At 51.3% G+C, this 21,809-nt stretch overlaps 1 protein-coding gene across 13 annotated transcripts in view; it reads right to left on the bottom strand.

The window, feature by feature from the left end:
• Dab2ip (DAB2 interacting protein) overlaps positions 1-21,809 on the bottom strand; it is a 184,863-nt gene that overhangs the window by 22,863 nt on the left and 140,191 nt on the right. For 11 of the 13 annotated variants that reach the window (XM_074051086.1, XM_074051092.1, XM_074051084.1 and 8 more), the window contains 3 exons: positions 4,674-4,827; positions 3,204-3,302; positions 1,799-2,353 (listed from right to left, as the gene is read on the bottom strand). In XM_074051086.1, the coding sequence (XP_073907187.1) occupies positions 1,799-2,353; positions 3,204-3,302; positions 4,674-4,827 (808 nt within the window). Of the gene's footprint in view, positions 1-1,798; positions 2,354-3,203; positions 3,303-4,673; positions 4,828-11,159; positions 11,282-16,333; positions 21,751-21,809 lie in introns of those variants that run through there. The other 2 variants (XM_074051091.1, XM_074051090.1) reach the window with 2 other exon arrangements.

Below are 21,809 nucleotides of genomic sequence, written 5' to 3' on the forward strand. Positions count from 1 at the left end.
AGATAGGAAGGGCCAAGGGGAAGCTGCCGTTAGCCTCCTTGAGAGTCAAGAAGCCTAAGAATCCTTTCCTGACCTGTAGATAACTACTAGGGTTATCTCTGAAATACACTGAGCAAACATAAGAGCTCTGCTAGGGCTCCCACTCAAGCCCATGGTCTCCCTGACCTCCTGTGGTGGTATAGGCCCCAGCATTGGGATGAAATGCTCTTGGGTCCCAAGAAGGGGAAAGCAAAGCACAAAGCTGGAAAACAACGTGTCCAAGGCTACACAGCTACCCAGGGGCCTAGTCTTTTGCTTCCCAAGCCCCTTTACTTATCCAAGATCATACAGAGAGGATAGGGAAGTCTGAGAATAGAAACTTAAAGTGATGGCCTGAGGAGAGGGCCAGTAGGGGATACTGTGTGTAAGTGAATGCCGCCATCACCTTGCGTGGGCAGGCCATCTGTGCTTCATCGCACAAGCGGCCCCCATCACATTTTCTGCTTTGCACAAGAATACCCCACTCGTTCCCGAGTGTTCCAGAGAATGTACTATGTCAGCAACATCAGTTACTTACCAAACTCCAGCCACTGCTTCCCCACCCCGAGGGCTTCCCCACCCTAAGGGCCCACAGGGCTGGCTGAGCCCTGGCCCACTGCTGACAGGGTCTCTGGGATAAGGTAGGAGGACAAGGGGCACCATGGAGTGCCCAAGCCTGGCTCCCTACCTGGACCCCATGACCCTGGGCAGTCTTCCACCCCTATCACACAAACCACTAGCTCTCAAACCACATCACTGTCCTGAGGGTCAAGGCCCAGCTCCTTGGACAGACTCTGGGGTCTATCCATGTCATAGGCAGCTAGCCCAGCCCTCTTTCTTCTACCCCCCACCCTTTGGCAGTTCCCTCTAAGAGAAAAAACATAGTGAAGAAGGGGTGCCTCACCACACCAGTTAGGCCCAAGAGCTGTGTTCACTAATCTGGGCAGGTAGGAGATGGCATGCCTTCTAGGACCACCCAGCCAAGGAGCCTATTTGGTCCCAAAACCAGGTGGGTGGGGGCTGAGGTGTAGCCTGCTGGATCCATTTTCCACTGTATCAGGGTTTGAAAAGTGAGAGATGGGGGAAGTTGGGCCCCTACAGCCTTATGATCCCATATTTTGTTAAGCTCCGGGGCCAGAGCTGGCTGGGTATCTCTCTCTCTCTCTCTCATATAGAGATTGTCTCTCTCTCTCTCTCTCTCTCTCTCTCTCTGTGTGTGTGTGTGTGTGTGTGTGTGTGACAGAGAGAGAGAGAGACAGAGAGAGAGAGAGAGAGAAAGAGAGAAAGAGAGAGAGAATCTCAATCTCTGTGAGAGAGAGAGAGAGCTGTGTGTCTGAGTGTAAGGGTGTGGGGGTGAAGATAGGGGCTATGATGTTGGTTACCTGTTGGGGGTAACAGCCAAACCCAATACCCCACTGGATGTTTGAGTTTGGATTGCTAGGGCTGGTAGGTTATGGGGCCCATGTGTGCTGGGAAAGCCCAGCTACATGCCTGTTTCTCGAGCCACAGGCCAGCCTCTGGGATAATAGAGAAAGTACTTGAAGGCAAGCACAGTCTTTCACTAAAGCCACAATACATCCATGCCTCCACATGGGTCTCAAGGACCAGCCTTGCCATGGGGGAGTATGAAGCCCCCTACCTCATGATACAACTTTCAAGTCACGGAGCCCACCTGGCTATGATCCATGACCCCAAGGCCTCCACTGGAGAGGACACAGGATGGGCAGGTAGCCCAGTCCCTGTTACTAGGCCTTTCATGACAGCAGTGGACCACACGCACCTTCACCTTGCCCGTGCTCTGCAGGATGTGCACCAGGGCAGATGCCATCTCTTCCTTAGTCTTGGCACTGAGGATGGGCTCGAGGGCTGCACACAGCCCCAGGTAGTGGTTGGTGATGTGTTCGGCAAATTCCTTATACATCTCCATGGGCAGGATGGTGACGGTCTGGTAGCGTGCCTTGATGCGGATCATGGGCCCAGGGCCCTTGCCACCCTTGGGGTTGGGTGTCACCACTGGGTACCACTTCTCCACAAACTGCCGCCCAGCCACCGAGGCAGCAGGCAGGCTCACCAGGCCCAGGTAGCTGTTGCGCTCCTTTTTCTTCTTCTTGTCAGTCTCCCGGTACAGGTGGACAGTGACTGTGCGCAGAGGAGGCAGGTTGTGGAACTCGAAGTGCTCACCCCAGAAGACATTGTCCGTCTTGAGTTTGCCCGTGGTACGGGCATAGAGCACATCATCTAGGCACAGCTCGCACAGGTACTTCTTCTTGGCCGGCAGATCCTTGGCCTCAATCACCCACAGTTTTAGGATATGCTCCACACGCCGACTGTTATCCTGCATGAACACAGGGGCCGGGGGTGGTCAGCTGCAGCTGCCACCCCAAACCCAACAGGTCCAGAGCCCAGGAATCTGCAGGAATCTGGGAGAGGCTCTGAGGGTGGTGATACAGGGGATGAGGTCTGATGGACATGGCTGGATCTCTGGTCTATCCTGCTGATCACTAGCTAGTTCACTAACCTTGAACAAGTAGTGTTTTATCCTTGGACTCAGTTTGCTTTCCCCCAAAATGGGAATGAAATAAGCCCACCTCAGAGAAGGAGAGACTAAGGAAGGAGGTTAATGCCTGCCACATCACAGGTTATGGTTCTCAGTTTGTTGGTTTGTAAAGGAACTTAAGAGGTGAATACTGGTCCCTTCCTTAGTGATGTCACAGCGACCACAGCTCAGCCCAGGCCCACAAGTCAGATGGGGAGACAGACATAGGAGTGGGGATTACAGTTGAGGTCCCAACCAGATGGGGGAGGCCAGGAGCAGTAGGAACTCAGGAAGGCACCAAGCTGAGTTAGGGGTGCCTGCCTGGAGAAAGGGACAGATGTCTAAGTTAGAACAGGATGGATGAGCAGGAGTTAGCTACAGGAAAGTGGGGACAAGTGGACACAAGAAGGACACAGAGTCTGACTCCCCAAGGCCCCAATACCCATTTCTCTGGCTCAGCCTCCTTAATATGTAGCTTTGGGTATAGGCTCACAGCAGCCCAGCTGTATCAGCTTGGCCAACTCAAATTGTCTGAGTCCACTTGGGCCCTGCCTGTACCAAAGGTCCAGCCCTCCTGCTTCCTCATGTCCACTTCAATTCTCTAGCAAGCCTCACTTCAATTCTCTAGCAAGAGGGGGTACAGTCCTACCTTGTTGGGGTGCACTGCTCGCCGCAGGTTCTCCATCCACTTATCCCGCTCAGCTGCTGATCGGCAGGAAAAGCACTTGCTTCCAGAAGATGTTGTAACCTGTGGGGGTGGGCAGAACAGTGTTATAGGGAAAGGGACCTCTCGGCGTCACACAGCCAGGAAGGAGGAAGGACAAGGCTCATAATTACCCCGATACCTCCTATTTCAGATGGTGCACTGAGCCCTTTGTCCAGGGCAAGTCAGAGGGAGGAAAGAGACTAGACCCATGCCATCTAGTTGCTGGGTCTGCCTCCTCATCCCTGGCTCATTACTCTTCTGTCCAAACAGGAAAGCATCTTTCTGTCTGACTCTGATCTCCCTCTCCCTCAGATGAGCGAAGAGAAAGACAGAATGGGGTACCAGACAAGGGTAGACAGAACAATCACCTCAGTACTCATCTGGTATCTCCAGGGTTCTTTTGTCCAGCAACAGAAACAACGAAGGTCATAGAAATCTAATTGTATGCCAGATCCTAGGTTCCTACCAGAACCACTTAGACATCTTTTCCAGGCAAGGGAACTTGACCCAAGCTGCTTCCACTCTGTCCCTGCTGCCCCTGGCACCACACCCAGGGTTCCACATGGAAACCAGATGCCTTACCTGGGCCTGTACATTCTGAATTTGGGCCCTGTTGTGCACAAGTGGACAGGCATCAACTGTCCCAAGGTGAGGATGTCTGAGTCCAGATCCAACCCACTCAGCCAGGAGTCTTAATCCAAAAACAGCAGAGGGGGGCACAAGATATGGGGAGATGCAAGAAGGTTGTCATACTAGTCCCCAAATGGTGGCTTGTCATTAGCAGGCTCATTCCTCTACCAGAGAACTCTCTGATCTATGTATGATTATTGAGGTTGAAATGGGTTGGGATAGGAATCTTCCCAGATATACAGGTAGGAAGACAATACAAACAAGTGGAGAAATAAGTAGGAACTCCTGTGGCATTAGTAAACCTGGTCCTGGCTTGGTCTTAGCCTGGCTGCATGATCTCTGACATCTTGCCTTCTCTAGGCCTCAGATTCCCCATTTACCATGAGGGACTGTACAGGTAATCCCTGCCCAGGCTGATCCCTGACCCTGTGCTATCACCTGGGGCCATAGAATGCTGGGCAGGAAAGGTCTGAGCTTTCTGCACAGAGAAAGAGGCTCCTTTCCAATCCACACTACACTGGGGGTGAGCAGGCTCCAGAGAATAGGTTTTGGGGCTTAAGCAACTTTTCTTACTCAATTTCACCTACTGGCAGCTTTACTTATTAGTATAGAGAGCAGGTATGCAGACCTTCCCTACCCCCAAGCTCAACCTTGTCTCCCAGGAGCCAAAAGCTATGAGCTGATTCCTGCCACTATCCCCAAGAACCTGTTCCCTGCCGAGGTCACAGAACTCCAGGGTGTCTGAAGGAGACCAGACTGGGGAAGGGCTATGGTGGGACCCACCTCGAAGCAGTAATCCTGGCCCAGGATGCTGCTGTGTACAGGCTTGATGACCACTTCCTCCTCCATACTGAGGTCCAGCGCCTCCACCGCGCTGCTGGGGCTGAGCAGGGACTCGTGGGAGCGAGACTCTTTCAGCCTTGGCATCAGATGAGACCTGGGGAGGCGGGCAGTTGGTATGTCAGGCAGAGCCTGCCAGGGCCTGGACCAGGCTAACTGCCAACTACCCACCCACTTGCTCTGTCCCGGTTCCCACTCCCCTCCCCAGAGGCAGTCACTCCTCCCAACCTCCACACTCTTCTATCTTCAGGTAAGTCTTAGGATGGTTGTGAGGCCTGCCAGTCCCCACTATGGGGTGCTGGGCAAACGGCTTGGCCCCTAAAAGAATAACAAGCTGAGGATTCTATGACTATTTGGAGGGTAATAGTGAGCTTTTGCATCTGCAGAGACCTGCCGGAAAGAGCCACCCAGGTCCAAGCAGCCTTCTGGAGTTCTGGGGCCTCTCCTACCTCCTCTGCCCTGAACTTTGTCCAGGACCAAAGTAGTTACCCTATCCCAACATTTGTCCAGAATACCACTGCCAGCAGAGCCCTTTGTCTTGCAGTCCCACTCTGCCAGCCTGACACAAGGCAGGAAATTACTAAGAACCTTGACTGCTTCATTTAGCAGATAAGAACAGGAGGCTATAAGTAGAAGGAATGCTACAGTTTCTGCACAGTACCCAAAATACTGAGACTCAGTCAGGTTCCACAGGCTGGAGTTCTGGGGCCCAGGTCAGCATCAGTGGGCCTAACACAGCCTGCACACAAGGAGCAAGCACAAAGATGTCACCTGGAGCCTAGAGCTGGACTAGCTCTAACAGACCTGGTCTTGGGCCCGAGCCCACTTCTCACTGATTGCTCACTGGCTGTGCAGCCCTACGCAAGTCACATCCATCTGCACCTCAGTTTCCTCCAGACATGGCCCACTGCCCACCCCAGGAGACTCAGTCAACCTTTTCCCTATGCCTCTCCATGCCCAATCTGAAACTGGCCACAGAGAGTTCTGAGGAAACAGGCCAAAGCAAAAGAAAACTGTGGGGCAAGCCAATCTTTTCCCCAATGGCCTAAGGCTACAGGCCTCATAAGCTGTATGGCTCTATTGCCCCAGGATCCTTTCCAGATGCCTAATTCAAAAAGGCACACAGTGGCCTACACATCATGCCACACCATCCTAGGTGTTCAGACAGGTTTCCGTCCTCGACCTCAATCCCTGCTCCAACAGCCCAGCTCCCTCCTTACCACAGCACTGACCAATGCTCTGGGAGGTCTGTCTTCTTGTTGGGGCTAAGACCCCAACTGGGGCCAGGGATGGACAGCTACCTCCCTGCCAGATGGGGCTTCATACCACAGCAGATATGTCCTGCCTCGGATGCTTAGGAAGTCACCTCCCCTAGGAACTGCCAAGATCCACAGCTCCTGAGGCCTGAAGTCTGGGTCCAAAACCAGTTTGCAACCAGGCGGAATCAGGCTGCTTTCTGGCCCAACATGGAAACTCCTGCCATGTTAGGATGTTGGGAGCCAGGGCGGGCCCAGTAGGGGCCGGGCCCAGGAAGTACAAAGGGCACTGCTGGTGAGCTACGGCAATCTCATGCCCGAAGGCACCTGCAAATGCTGGCTGGCTGGCTGACTGGGGAAAGGAATAGGAAGGGTTTAGCACACTGGGCCTGTCCAGTGAGACCCAAGGAGGTCCTAATTCTAAAGGCCCAGGCCAGACCCCCCGTCCCAAAATAGCCAGGGCCCAGAATCTGTGGCTGCAGAGCACTTCCCCTCCTTCCTCATCATGCTGTTCCACAGACATGACCCAGCTGGTCCACCCCTTGCTAGGACGGTTCCGGGTGACAGCGGCTGAGAAGCTCAGGGCCCTTAAGGCCTCTTGGACTCACCCAGCCCAACTGGCCACAGCTAGTCAACCTGACTTTCCCACCTCTCCAGGGCTGCTAGTATGTGCATGGGGGAGGGGGAGGAGGAGGAGAATGTGGAGCAGAGGCTACACCAGCCCTGCAGTCCCAGCTCACTGGAAGGAAGAGGGGCAGGCTGCTCCTGGGCAGCACAGAACACTGGCTAGTAGTGTCAGGGCTTGTGCATCTGCAGCTCCTTCCTGTTTTAGCCTAGCATCTACCTACCAACTGCCCCTCCCACCCTAGCCCTAACACACAACAACCTCTGTCCTCACCCAATCTGGGCCCAGAGAGAGCGGGTCTGCTGTGAACCCACCATCATGTACCCTGTGGTGTTGGATGCTAAGAGGACATGGGCTTTCATGGTCATGAGATCACTTCCTAGGCCCAGCGGGACCATCTCATGGCTGAAGAACCACCTCTTCAAGAAGTCAGCTCTGTCCCTTGCCCACAGCACTCCACACCAAGGATCACCTGCCCCATTAGTCACCAAGGCAGGCCTTTACCCCCACCGGACCCTCAGCTCACGCCAAGATATCTAGGTCAATTTCTTCACTCCTCCAGCCTCTGCCCTGCCAAGTGGAGCAAGCAACCCATCTAAGGCAAGAAGGGAAACAGCACCCAAGATTTTCCAGGTTCTGAGAGGGCAGTGAGTGGGTGTGGCCTCTCTACTTGGGAAGTTTGGGTGAACGGAGGTGAGCAGGCACCAACCTCTGTCTTGTTCCCATTCCACTCCCAAGACAGGGTGCTCATGGGTACTCATCAGTATGCAGCCGGTTCACCTGTATACCACCCCCTTTCTTCATTTCAGTTGCAAAACTCTGCCATAGATACTCATCTACCCATTTTATAGAAAAGGTAAGATAGGCTCAGAGAGGAGCAGCTGCTCGATCTGCCAGAGGCTCTCTGCTGTGATGAGACTTACATGTAAGCTGCCCCAGGCTGCCCCTTGTGGGATGGGATCTGGGACTGATGCCATTGTACAAAGGGCCTCTGCCGTCCCCAGCCCCTGGGTTAAGTTCCTCCCTGCTAACCAAGGTTGGGTGGGAGAGAAGGTAGCCAATCACATGCCTTCCCTCAGTGCCCACGGCAGTCTTGTGATAGCTTCCCTTGCTGACTTCCTATGGTCCTTGGAGACTACAGCCTTAGTCCCCTCAGCAAGGTGACACCATGGAGGGCCTTCAGCCAGCAGTCTCCATCCCTACAGATCACCTCCCTATCCCAGATCTAAACTACTTCTCACAACAAGCCTGAGGGAACACTGTGTGACTACACTGTGTTCTGAGAGATTGGATCACATGTCTACAACAGGACCAGGTCTCAAACCACACACCTGCCCCTCCTCATCGGCAGAGGCAGTAACCCTGGCCCAGGTTTACCCTGGGCTGTGAGCCACAGGAACCACCACACATATCACCTTGTGGAATCTTCAAAAGCCCAAGAGCCAAATGCTGACCTCACCCTGCAATATAGCAAGGAAACTGAATCCTTGGGCCCCATATTTCTCCTAGTATTGCTCCACATCCCAACCCCTTGGGCTATTTCCTTAAGTGAAAAGAGGAGGGAGGATTCTTCCCTTAAGTGGAGAGCAACAGTTCTGGGCATTCACTGAAGAAGTGCTGGAAAGACAAGATCTTCAAGGATAGGCATTTTTCAGGCTTTTGAGTCATGATGGAGGTGGGGTGTCACTCTAAAAAGCATAAGATTCAGTTCAAGAATGCCTAGACTTGGCCCTCTGGGCTGTTGGCTGGGTCTTCCTGCCTGTTTCACCTGACCAGGCCTACTGCTTGCAGTGGCCTATTGCTGGCAGTCCCAACCCTGGGACTTCACTAAGTCTCCCTGACCCAAACCATTGGTTCTGCTAAGTGGTCCCCTTGCAGCAGTCTTATGTAACTCTTAACACCTAGCATCAGTGCCCTTTCTTGTCCTGACTCCCTGGGCAGACAGTGACATTCTCCAGCCTGTGTTGGGAAAGTCGGCCACACAGATATTCCCTTGGCAGGCAGGGGGCTCCTCACTGGTACAGCTGGGTCTGGCTTAGGTCCAAGATTCAGAGCCTCAAAGTTCCTGGACTAAAGTCCTAATACTCTAACAGCCAAGGTCAGCTATTACTCAGGGGCAAGGTCACTTGGGACAAGGACAGACCTTCCTGAACCCAGACCCTGTTGACGTGGCTGTTTCCTGAGAAAAGGGACAAAGAAGACCCAAGGGAAGGTTGTCAGGTACTGGCTATTCAAGTCTAATTCTCAAAAGCAACATCCTGATGTCTACCCCAGAATCTCTGTGAAAGAGAGCCCAAGGGGGCTCATTCTGTCTACTTTAGAAGCACCCTGCTCCCCACAATCCCAGTTCTCTCTGGGACCTTCTCCAACATGGCAGGTTCTTTAGCCTCATGACTACCCTCCAGGGACCAGAGGCCTTTTCACAGTATCCTCCATTCTATGGAAGCTTGCACCTCCTAGGGAAGGGTGGCACCAAGATCTCTAGGTCACTCACAGGTCAGCCAGACCCTGCAGGGAAAGAAGGGTGACCCACTGGCTTTCCTTTTCTAGACCCCATCAGCACCCTCTAAGAGAATATGGTCCTCTATCCACATGGCCTCACTCTCACAGTTTATGTGAGAGTCAACTCCCAGAGGCCTCAAACCGGTGCCTGAGACCTTTTTGAAAGACCCTCATGTGCACCCTGATAGTGACTAGCAACGGACTCTGCTCTCTGGGGACCTTGGCCCAGGTTCTTTCTTCAGTTCATCCCTCCAACGCTCTGCCTAACAAAATGCTCTCTGTTCTCAAGGCCCAGCCCAAGCCTCCATGATGTTGTCCCTAATCTCTCCAGACAGCCTATACCTATGACACCTGAGTCCTACTTGTGCCACACTGTCATTAATTCTCATGATGGTCCTGTCAGGACTGAGCTACTGCACCCCAGAAAGGCAAAGTGACTCGCTCAAGATCTTGCATGCAAGTGACTGAGTGGAATCTGATGGCAGTTCAGTGAAGCACAAGGCTGTTTCCACCAGCAAAGGCCACGGCCTCAGCCTGGCCTTTCAACTGTCCCATAGTAGCCACAGCAGTAGTGGTGGAAACGGGGCAAGGCCCACAGCTAGGTTGGCTTGCTTGCTGTGACCCACTCATTTGAGGGCCCAGGAAACATGGGCATGGGGCCAGAGCCAGCCCCAACAGCAGCTCATTGTGAGGACAGGGCAGCAGGAACAACAGGACATTGTCCTGGCTCCTGGAACACAGCCTTATCTGATAGCTTTCCAGCCAGCCCACAAGCTGTTTTCAACTCTAATCCTTTATTCTCTTAAAAGGTTAGTGACACAGAAGTTCAGCAAATTCTCCGTTATTTTAAGAGAGAGAGAACCAAATACCAAAAACAAAACTTGCAACAATGAAAAAGCTCTATGCTGGAAGCTATGGGTATAGGGAGTTGAGAGTAAGATTTTTCTAGCCTAGAAAGTAAGGGGCTCAGGATTACCCTCCAAATCTCCAAGGGACAAAAGAGCTGCTCTGCAAGTCTCCAAAACAGTGCTGGGAACAAGGATAGGCCAATTCCAGTTCAATATAGCTGCTTCTGATAGGCCAGGCTCATTTGATTTCAGAGACAGTGGGTATCCTGTCACTGAAAGTACACAAGCAAGAGCTGGGAGACACCTTTAAGACATGCAGGGGAGGGATGCCTTCACTGCCAGGGACGGCTGGGGTAACAAGACTGGCAGCACAGGCAGATAAGCAGCAGAATGAGTACTGAGAGTAAACCCGCATGCACACTTACACACGTGAGGGCATGCTACAGAAACACCATTAGCAGCTGGAAATAGGCACGAAGACAGAGGGCATTAGTATCCAGGATGCCCAGCAGAAGTAAACCCATCTCTAATCTTGATAAAACACACAACCCTGAGTTGTAAGTCATTCAGTTCTCCAGACCTGTTTCCCATCCATAAGTGGGGTAATAACACAACCCTCACAGGATCACTGTAAGGATCAAATGAGACAATGCAAGTGGTGGGCTTAGGAGGGAAAGGGTCAGTGCCAGTGACTACCATTAGTCACTCGTGACTGTCGTGTCTCCCTTCCCTCTCCACACAGCCATGCACTGTTCAGGAGCTGGGACACAGCTGTGACAACACTGAGGAGCTATGGGCACACTGTCAAGGATGACATTTCTAGGATAGGTTACACTTTTGACATTGGAGAGAGGATTAAGGACTTCCCAGCCTGTTCCCTGTTCCTTCCACCAGCCACTCAAATTCCTTACTTCTTCCACCCTGCAAAACAGGGATCAACCTCATCTGCTCAAATACTTCAAATTTTTAGAAAGCCCTTGTTTTGCTTTGTTTTTTCAGTAAATGAAAGGAAAAGAGGGTATGCCTAGGAGGTACCTGTGACTCCTGGACACAATGGTCCCAGGACTTGTATGCCACCTCCCACTGCCACAATCTGCCTGGAATAGGGAGAAATTCCATACAAGGTGGGTCTCCACAGAGTTAGTGTCCACCCCAAGGCTGGAGTCAAAAGCCAGCCATCAGGCCCAAACACGCTCACCATGCCTCTGGCTTCTGCAGCAGGAAGGCCCAGGCAGCAATGCTGGAGCTCTCTGCTCACACTGGAAGGAAATCTCATCTGGACACCATCCTCGAGTATGTCAGGACGAGGGCGCTGACCTCCTGGGAATCCAGCAACAGGACATAAACAGGGCCATGCTCCACTGGGATCATCCAGCAAAGCCATGGCTCCGTAGCCCAGGCTTGCTCTGCTGGCCTGGGAACTGGTGGTTGAGGCCAGTGCTCACTTCTGATCCAGCAGCAGCCCCAGGGTGAAGAATGGGGGGGAAGAATGCAGCCATCATAGCCCAAGGAGACAGAGCCTGTCCTAAAAAGGCAGAGAGGCTGGCAGCTTAGCCTGGGAAGCTTCTGGGATGACAGGCCTGGAGGCATGGTCTCCTTTAGCCCTATGTTCCTTCAGTTCAAGGCCAGAACTGGGTCCTGACAGTCACCAGAAACCAGTGTGATGTCCCCATGGATATACATTGAGCTCTAACCTCCTGCCCTCATCCTATATCCCTGAAATCTCCATACTGTAGAGCTAAGCCAGCAATGAGGGTCTACACCCTGGCAAATAAAACAGAACAGGGCAGCTCCTGGCTTGCTATGGCTACTATGTAGCCTGAGAGGCCTGGCACCAGTCATACTGAAGAGATACTGATGGAATGAATGATACTGTGGCAGCCTGGACCTAACAATACTTACTGTGCACCTACTGTGTAGCCAGCTGTGTGACAGGTGTTCTTACACAAGTACACATATTATCTCACGGCCTGGCACTGAAGATGGCATTGCCCTTGCAGACAGGAGAGTAAGAACTCAAACTGAGGCCCAACTAGCCTGGCTCAGGGGCAGCTGCCACCCCCCAACCCTACTGTCCCCAGTGATTCCAAAGGGTTCATGAAGAAAGCTTTAGGGCATTTGTACTTTGCTAAAGTGGAAACTGAGACTTGCAGAGTGTCACACAGTCCAAAGTGAAAGTTGAGATCTTGTCAGCCACATCACCCTCTGTTGGGTAGTCCTGTACCTGCATCACAAGTGCCAGGTGTGGGGATGGGGCATCCAATCAGCCTAGTGCCTCAGAAAGAGCCCCATCTCTCTCATCTCCAGGGAGCAGGAGTCAGGGAGAAGCTGGCCAGGGAGTGCATTGGGTCCCAGGCTTCTGTCCTGGCTCCACCTCTCCTTTCCCTTGGATCCACAGACCCTGTACAAGTTCCTTCCACTCTCTAGGCTGCTGTTTCCTCATATGCTGAACCACTCCAGAAAGCCTCAAGGCCCCATGTCAACCACATATAAACAAACATAAGGTAGCATCACTACTGCTATTGTATTACCATTACCACTACATCAACAACATAAAAGCAAAACCTCGCTGCAAGCTGGCAGTGACTTGGGCTACAGTCTTAGAAGAGGTCAGGAAAAGCAGACATCAGTACCCAGACCAGACCCTACCCTACTCTTTCCAGCAGAACTGTACAGGAGTAATGGAGTCTACAAAAGATATTTGGGACTACATTTACCTTTCCAAACCTTATTTCCTTTTTGGGAAGGGGGAAGCATAGAGAGAAGAAACAAAAAAACTTTCCATCTAATCCCTCAAGTCATCCTGCAGCCTGAATAATTTCAGGTTTTTAATCAATAGCTGTCAGACTTGTCAAATTACTTTGGGGACCACAAAGCAGTTTTTAAACATTCATAAACCTCAGTAGAACAGCGAAGTGCCCTGAATTTTAAAATAAAGAGAATCCAAGAACACTTACAGAATGGGATGAGATTTGGACAAATCAAGAGTGAGTCGAGGGCCAACTGCCCTTCATGCTTACAGCTCTTGGCCCCTCCCTGGTCTCCAGGAGAAACTCCAGGCTTGGCCTGCCCTCAGGAAGATCAGGGAATGGGATATCCCCAAGCCTTAGGCCCTGCCTCAGTCATGCCAGGGAAAACCCTTGCCCTGGATCCCAGGATAGGAGCCCACTTTCTCTATACAGTCATCAGTACTCTGACCCCAGCATTGCCTATAGTCCCTATTCCTGCTGCCCTATCTCCGGCTTTCCCATTTGGACCATTTATGGAGATGTTTCATGGCCCTGGAAGACGTGTTTCTCTCCCCTGCAAGCAAGTTCAATCTGTCCCAGTCCAGAACACACCAAGGCATCCCCTTGGTCTAACAGGTCACACTGCTCAGTGTGGGGCTGGTTTCTGACTGGCTCCTCCAACTCTGCTGAGAACCATAAATACTTCCAAGAGCAGTTTCAGGAAGAACCCAAGTACAGAGGTAATAACCAAATAAAAATAAGGAAATGAGATAAAATCCAAGTACTCCCATTCCCCAGGAAGAGGCTTCCCCTCTGCCTTACCTAATTCTTCCCAGTTCTCCACCTCCAGGAAGCCTTCCTTGGCTTATGCTGGCCCTTCCAGAATGTGGGGACATAGGCAGCATCTTCTCCATCCAAGACCCAGTGCCATGTATGCCATGTGGTCTTCAGAATTGTGTGGACTCCTCACATTAAAGTCTTTTTCCCCTACCCCTGAGGACGAGGCTTCTGCCTCAACCAAGGACAGAATCACTTCTCAATCCCCTCTTGGCACTATGCTTCTTAGATGAATGGTTAAATGGAGGAAAGGAGGCCTCCTTCTTTAAAACTACATACAAACCAATTTCTGTGATCTTGGTCAAATTAATTACCTAGGTCTCAGTTCTTCTCATCTGTAAAATGGGGGTGACACTACTTTCGGCCCCATCACATTGTAGGAGCCTCCTGACATGGAGTGAGTTCTTGATACACAGCCCCTGTGACCCACCCTGGTGGCCTCCATTGCCTCTGGAGACTGAGACTCTGCCTCAACCTGGGCATTCTGTTCCCTTACCTCAGCACTTCTCTGATGCTCCTGGCTTCTCCCATCCCACTGAGATTTCCAAGATGCCTCTCTCACTCCACCCAGCCAGCAGATCCTTCCTGTTTGTCCCCACAGCTGGACTCTCAAAAAGCTTCTCTGCAAACTGACCCCAGACAATCTGACCTGCTCTACCACCCACCCCAAGATCAGGCCCAAAAGCATAGGTCATTTGGGGCAGGAACATCAAAGATCCCCACTTAAAGTGGGACATATCTGGAAGTAAGTGCTGGCACACAAGACTCTAGACCCAATACCCATTCTCAAACTGGTGCCTCTTCAATTGTGGTCACACAGGATCTATTCTTTGTCAGCAGTCTGACCTCAGAGACACAGAAGTGGTAAAGGCATTAAATAGAAGGGGTGCCAAGGGAGTAAGCCCTTCTCCTGCCAAATGGGCTGTCCTTCTGCAGAACCTGCTGAAGACTCACCGTCCTAATGTCCCAGCCCTTGCTGGACAGGGTTGATCCAGCCACTAAGTATGTAGCAACTAACTCTTCCAGTATGCCAACATGGACCTGGGGACCCTAGTGGACAAGAAGGCTGCTGCCTCTCACATTGTATCTAGCAGGAGGCAACCAGAAGTGTTCAGCAAAACAGTGAGAGAGGGCAGTTGCCAGTAAGTCACAGGCTCCTAGTCACTGGTAAGGGCAGATACTCAAGAGAAACAATGTCAAAGAAAACTCCATAGGGGAGGGGGGCTCTCAAGTATCTACACACCCACCACACACCGATGCTAGCCCACACTCCTAGAAAGTGCATGCGACAGGTGCGGGCTCCACATTTTGTAGGCCCCAATCCGGCTAACTGCAGTTAAGCAAACTGAGGCTTGGAGACCATCTTCAGAGCCCCAGATTCTACACTGGCTGATTCCAGGATAAGCTAATATTATCTGTTGTTTGCCACCTGGCCCAAGGGGTTTTAACTAATCAAGCCACACACTCACATTCCAAGGTGTGCCCCAAGCCAGCAGTGCAGGTCCTGGTCACAGCATTAGCTCCAGTCAGGTGGGGCTGCCCACCTTTGTTCAAGGCAAGACACTCTCACTAGCCAAGCCCTCTTCTCCATCTGTGCCTGGCTCAAAGGCCACCACATGCTGGGTGTGGTGGCACCCCTGTAATTCCAGGATTTGGGAGGCTGAAGCAGTAGGATCACGAGCTCCAGGCCAGCCTAGACTGCATATATCGAAAAAACAAAAACAAAAAACAAAACGCTACCACTTCTATGAGCCTTCCCAGCACCAGTGACAACTTCCTCCAGCTCCCCCTCAGGAAGTGAGGAGAAGTTCCCAGGCACAAGGGTGGGGTAGGAGACCTGGCATCAAGGCTCACTCCAAACTCTTCTGCCTATATTGCTACCTCAGGTTTTCACCCAAACTACAAAAATCCCAAGCCTACTTTCAAGTAACCACAGGAACCTTGGTGCATCAGAACTGCATTCAGCCATGCTTTGTCACCTTATGACTCGTAAAACGGTGAGGACATCTAACTGGCAGGCAGTCTTACCCATCCACTTATAGCACAGAAGTAAATGAGGGAGATCAGGATCAACAGGACCCAAGATCTAGCTGAAACAAGCCAAACCCCTCCTCTGACTTCTCCAGAAGTGGGGTCCTCCCCAGTGAAAACTCCACTGACCTGGCTTCTGATAACTGTTTTACATATCTAAGCTGGAACAGAGACACATGCCAGGCCCAGACACAACCTTCCCTGTCTTCTGCTCCCTCTACCCAAACCGGAGGGTCTGGGCCTAATAAATCAGAAAGCAGATGCAGAAGGGAGAAAGTGAAAGACAGAAAGTCTGGTAGGGCTTGGGCAGAGATGACAGGGCCTCCAAACCCCAGTGCAGCTCCACCCAGCTCAGACTGGATGGCTCAGAGCAAAGGCCAAGCTCCTTAGCTCAGAAAACTCCAAGCAGTTTCCAGCATTTTTCAGTTCACAAGCCACGGGGGGCCGCTGAAAAAGGAGTGTGGACACTGGGTCCCCTTCTCTTTGAAACCAGGATCAGTGGCAGCACTCTTCTTGGTTTTCTGCTTTGGGGCAGACCTATCCTAACTGCTTCCATGGTCTGGGCTGGCAGTTACAGTCTGCACAGACACTATCATTGGCAACTCAAGTCCCTCCCCAGATTGGGCACCTATGACAACCACTCTGGTGCCCACAACCATCCAGCCCATTCAGATCTCCTTGGGCCTAAAAGCCTGCTTGGTGGCCTTGAGGCTTCCAGCCTCATTCCTTCCCAGCCTCCCTCTCTCTTATTCCAACCTCCACTCAGGCCACTCACCATCTCTCAGCACAGTCACCAGGCTTGCCAGGTTAGGGACAGCAAAGGAAGGCCAGGCTAGTAGCTGGCTGTTCCTCACCAGCCCCAGCCAGTTCAACTTCGCTCCGGTCCTAGATATAACACTCTAGCCCTGTCCACTCCAGTCCTGTCCGCTGGGACCAATCATGGCTAGTTAAACAAAGGCCATGTTCCAACTCTCTGTAATGTGCTTTTAAAGGGCCAGTGTCCCACAAAGTCCTGCTGGGAATTTAAAGGTACAGATCCCTTTTTCTGTATAGAAAGCAGGAAAGCAAAATAAAACTCCAAGAGTCATGATCAGATTAGAGGTTTTAAGACTGATAAGGGAGACTTCAAGCAAAATAAACAAGAGTCAAATCCAAATTTCACTTGAAGGTCCCAAAGAACCCAAAAACAGAAACGCCAAGACTTAACTCTCAAGAGTAAGAACGGGAATGGTGGCCATTGTTGAACATTCACTCTGTGCCAGACACAGCACTTAGCATTTCTAGAACTATCCCAGATAGGCAGTGCCATCATCCCATCTTCCAGCTGAGCAAACTGAGGTCAGCAGGAGGCTTCACAAGAATTCCATAGCAGGCCAGCAGCAGAGCTGGGAAACAAACCATGGAGGTCAGCCAAAGTTGAAGTCTTCTTTCCACCTGCTCCCTCCCAAGAGACCCAGTTTTTCCCACTCTGACCCCTGGCCCCCCTGCCCCACATCCTCCAGTATCCTTCCTTCCCAGGAAAAAAGAAGGTAGTAAGACCATTTGTCACAGATACCCAACTGCTGGGCTTTCAGGCTGACCTCCAACACCCTTTGAGGTCCGTTCTCACTTCCAGATGATTAGACTGGGAATCATGAATTTTGACCCAACACTAAATGAGACACAAATGTCAGGTGAAGACAGAAGAGAAACTCGGGATAGAGGATGGGGAGTGGGGAAAGTGTGCCAGCCCTGCAGGGGTACAGGCACTTTACATTTACATGCAGGCTCTTAGCCCCTCCCCAAATAGGCCTTGTGACCAGAGGTAGCAGGTGAAGTGAACCAAAGTTAGGTGAGGGTAAATATCCAAAATACAAGGCTGAGGCAAACCAAGCCTGTTCACAGGAATAGAGGTACAGAGGTATGGGAAAGGGGGGGCTCTCCTGGGGCCCCTAAGCTCCAAGGGTTGGGAGGCAGAGGAAAGGGAAAGAGAAGAAACTTGACTACCTGGATCTCAGGACCTGGACAAGGAAGCCAGCCAGTAAGGCTGGGCCATTCTGGCACCGGAGTGGCTGGGTTCACAGTGGCTGCTATACGACTAACCACCATCAGAAGAGTGGGGCGTAGGCCTCAGGCTCAACTCTGCAGGACCAGGCCAATAGAGGATTTAGTACCCTCAACAGTATTTCAGGGAACTTAGACATCAAGTAAGTTTGAGGATCTTTAGCTTGTGGTTAACCCTGAAGCTGGATTGCCTGTGTTCAAATCTGGGCTGTGTCCCTTGCCACCTGTGTAGTTTCAGATAAGTCAACTCACTTCTCTGTGCTTCCCCCAGTTTCCCTCTCTGTAAAACAAGCTGTCTCGTATGATGTAGTACTTACATCATATGGTTGCTGGGAGGATTCAGAACAAAGCCTGGTTCAGAGCAAGCACTCAACAAAGGCCAGCCTGCAGCTAGGCTGAAGGAGGGAGCCCAGGGTGTGTTGGGAGGCACAAAAAGGGAATGACCTTGCAAGGTAGTGACATGGGGCAAGTCACCCTTTTCTTTGAGAAAGAATGCTCAGGAATTCCCAGGCAGGATCACTCTCTGCCACCTCCTGGATGGCTGTACTTCTCCAGGAAACAAGGAAGACTCTGAGAAAGGCTGAGCTGTGGCCAAATCCTTTGAAGCTACAAACAGGCTGCTCAGTGTCCAGTCCTGGCTAACTGAGGTCAACTGGGTCAGGAGGGGGCAAGAGAAGGAGGTCCAAAGCCTCATGGGCCGATCAGGAGGCAGCAGAAAGTTTCATCTCTCCAGATGGAGTTCCCTAACCCCAGCCTTCTTTGATCTCAGTCTTTCCATTCCTCAGATGACTCCCATGGCACATGGCGCAGCTTAGCTAGCTTTGCCTGTGGAGAATGTGTCATCAACCGGCACAACCTCCCTCAAAGCTCCCTCTTTCTGCCACAAGCACCCCAAAGCCTGAATAAAGCTCAAGGTCTGCCTCAGTCTATCTTCTTAGAGCCTGATGCAGCTGGTGTGCACGTGCGAAAGAAATGTCCAGCATCAGAGGGAACAGGTGGTCAGCTGAAGGCAAGAGGACTGCCCGATAGCCCTGGCAGAACACATGGTTCCAATCCCTGAGATACAGTGAGAGACCCAGTGCCTTAGCTTAAGTCCCACCATTACCACCTCATCTATAAGGTTAATCAGGCAATAAAGGGAGTCTTAGGACAAGAATCTCCCTTTCTCTTGCCTTCAGAATCCAATTCATCAGCACATTTTGTAATTCTGGTTGTGTTACTTAGCAATTGTGGAAGGTTGGTCAAGTCCTTTCACTTTCTTGAGCCTCAGTTCCCTCAAGTGTAAGATGAAGTCATATACTGCAGTTAACACATGTAACAACAACAGTTAGCCAGATCAGAAAAGGCAATGAATGAAGCAAACTGGGAACTCAAAAAACTTAAATAATCTCAGGATCATTTATACAATAGGCATTGGGAGCTCACCACAGCTCCATCAGACCTCAGACAGTCCCCAGCCCTGTACAGCAAATCACATTCTAATTTTTCCCCAGAGCCAGGCAAATTTTGGGGGAGGTTAAGGTCCTAACCACCAAAATATTCTGTAAAAGACCTCAAACTTCTCTGCAAGCTAAACACACAGGGAGACCTCCAGAGAATGGCCATTAGTGTAAGGAAGTTCTGCTCTGAGTAAGATCCTTGGTGCAATCCCAGCTCCAAGGCTGTCTGATTTTAGAGGCCTGCAACCCAGCATAAGACTGGGGTAAGCAAGGTGAAAGGGACAAGCCAGGGCAGGGTCAGAAGACTCAGCAGGAGTCCAAAAAAGTGAGACTGACACAAGGCAGTTGGCAGGCCCTCCAAATACCAGAAGGAGGAGGCCTCAGAAAGCTGTTGATATGATTTTGAGAGGACAAGGTGGCTCTCCTAAATCAGCACCCCTAGAGATTCTGCTAGACTTGTGATGCAGGCCCTAAGTTAAGATCCACAGACATGGTCACCCAAACACACTGCTGGGGAACGCTTAAGCCCCTCATTTGGCCTCCCCTCCTTTGCACCGCTCTGCCCCCTGCTGCCTTCTTTTTTCTATTCAATGCATGTGTCTGTTCTGACCCATCCATCCATCTCCAGGTCACCAAAGGCCTTTGTGTTACCAGAGCCAACATGACAGAAAAGCTTGCTCCTTCCCTGAGACCCAGGCCTCACAGGCCTCTACTCTTTACCTCCTTTCCACCAGGCATGGGGATTCCTCAAAGCTCTGATTTTGGAAGCATCTTTCTTAGCAAACAGTTTCCTCTGGTGAGCTCATTCACTCCCATATCTTTAAATACCTCCAGTGTGCTCACGACTTATAAATTTGTACCAGTAGCCTCCCCTCTTCTGAGCTCCAAAATAATACCTAACTGCTGACAGGCAGCTCTTGGATGCCTCACAGATCTTCAGGCTTGAAAAGTCCCATGTGGACCCTGTCTCAGAGGCTAAGCCAGGAGTCTCTGGACAAAAAACCATTCCTTCTCTCACCTTCAGAATGTAACCCATCAGCCCATCCTACTGCTACCCCTCCCTGACATTAGGCTCTTCCTATCTACTACTCTCTACCAAGAAGTTAGAGGAACCCTTCAGAAATGCAGTGCACATCATTTACCTCGTTGGCTTAAAACTTTCAATGACTCCCCCTAGCACTACGAATAGAATACCTGACCACCTCCTCACGTGGAAGAAGCTGGCAAGAGTGGCCTCAGCCAGCAACACCTCCTGAGGTCCCCACTTTTCCACTTGCTTCAGGGACTTTGTACTTGCTGCTCCCTGAGCTAGGCGTTCTTGCTCTACCCCACTCTCTGAATAGCTTGGCATCTCCTGAAACTCATCCTTTCACCACCGCTTCAGCCACAGCAGGTCCTGCCCCACCCCCGTTTTTCCCCCATGAAAACACTTGGCTTATTTTCTTCAAAACATGGTGCTCATTCAGCCAGCAAATATTTGTTAGGTGCAAACTATGTGTCAGGCACTGTTCCAGGCACTGGGGATACAGGTGCTGATCAAAGCAGACAGAATTCTTGGCTTACATATTGATACGGGAACTTTACTCAACCAGGAATAACTTTGTTTCTCCACTCATTTTTATTCTTATCTGTCTCTCCCACCACAAGGCAAGCTCTGTGTAGCTAAGGGCTATGGGTGCTATGTCAGTGTCCTAAGAGAGGACGTGGCATAGAGTAAGCCCTGTATTTACCAATGTGTATGCAAAAACAAGGACAAGGGCCTTCTTTGGTTCCCAGCCAAAGAACCAACCCACAAAGACATTAAGACATCAAGACCCGGTAGGCTTCTCATTGCCCCTGGGGCCTCAGGTAAGAAGGAAGGTTTCTAAAATGCCCTGGCCTGACAGCCTAGTCCTTCTTGGGAACAGACTGATGCACAAGTGGCAGTTATGTTTAAATGCTGGAGATCTAAGCCTGAGCAGTCAGAGAGTACTTCCTGAAGAAGTGAGGTCTGAACAAGACCAACCCTCAACCCCTCTCAAACCTAAAAGAGAAAAGCAAATTTGTGTTTTAGAGCTCTGATGTTCTTTGCTCAAACAGAAAAAAAACTCTGTTCCAAAAAACCTTTACTTTTTATTAGTGTCTGGATCAATAAAAGTTTTAGGAGAAAAGCTTCTCTCCTACAATACTAACTAGGAGAGATAGACTTGGATTATTAAATCTGTCTGGGAGAGGCAGCAGCAGGGAGAGCGAGGGGGTGCTGGAACTACCTATGCTGGGAGCCCCAGGCTAAGGGCACCAAAACAGAGGGTACGGGACTGAGGATGTTCCTTGGCTCAGCAGCCTGAGGTGGGATGAGGATGGGGTGAAACCCCTTGCTCAGAATAAACCTTCCCAACCCATAGGACCCCTAGGCTGAGATCAGCAGCCAGGTCACAGGAGGCCCACCTTCCAGGCACCTCACCTCCCCTGTGAGGTGCTGTAGGGCTTCTTCCCAGTACCCAGGACTTTCGAGGACAGGAAGGGGAGGGCTGAGGAAGGGGAGGGTTTGGCTCCTGAAGAGCAGGAGGAATTAGTCCAGTAAGCCCAGCCCAAGGGGTCTTTGCCATTGACCAACACAGGGAACTGACTGGCAGGTAGAATCCTAGAGCCAAGCCTGCATGGAAAAACAGCTGCTTACTTTCTAGCCTACCCCACTCCCATTAGAGACCTGGGTGACACCACACATGGCCAGAGACACATGAGGCAGGAAAGAGGAGACGAAGCTTCCCATGCCTCCTTCCTCCTTCC

This window comes from Castor canadensis, chromosome 13 (assembly GCF_047511655.1).
Source record: "Castor canadensis chromosome 13, mCasCan1.hap1v2, whole genome shotgun sequence".
Taxonomy (NCBI): Eukaryota; Metazoa; Chordata; class Mammalia; order Rodentia; family Castoridae; genus Castor; species Castor canadensis.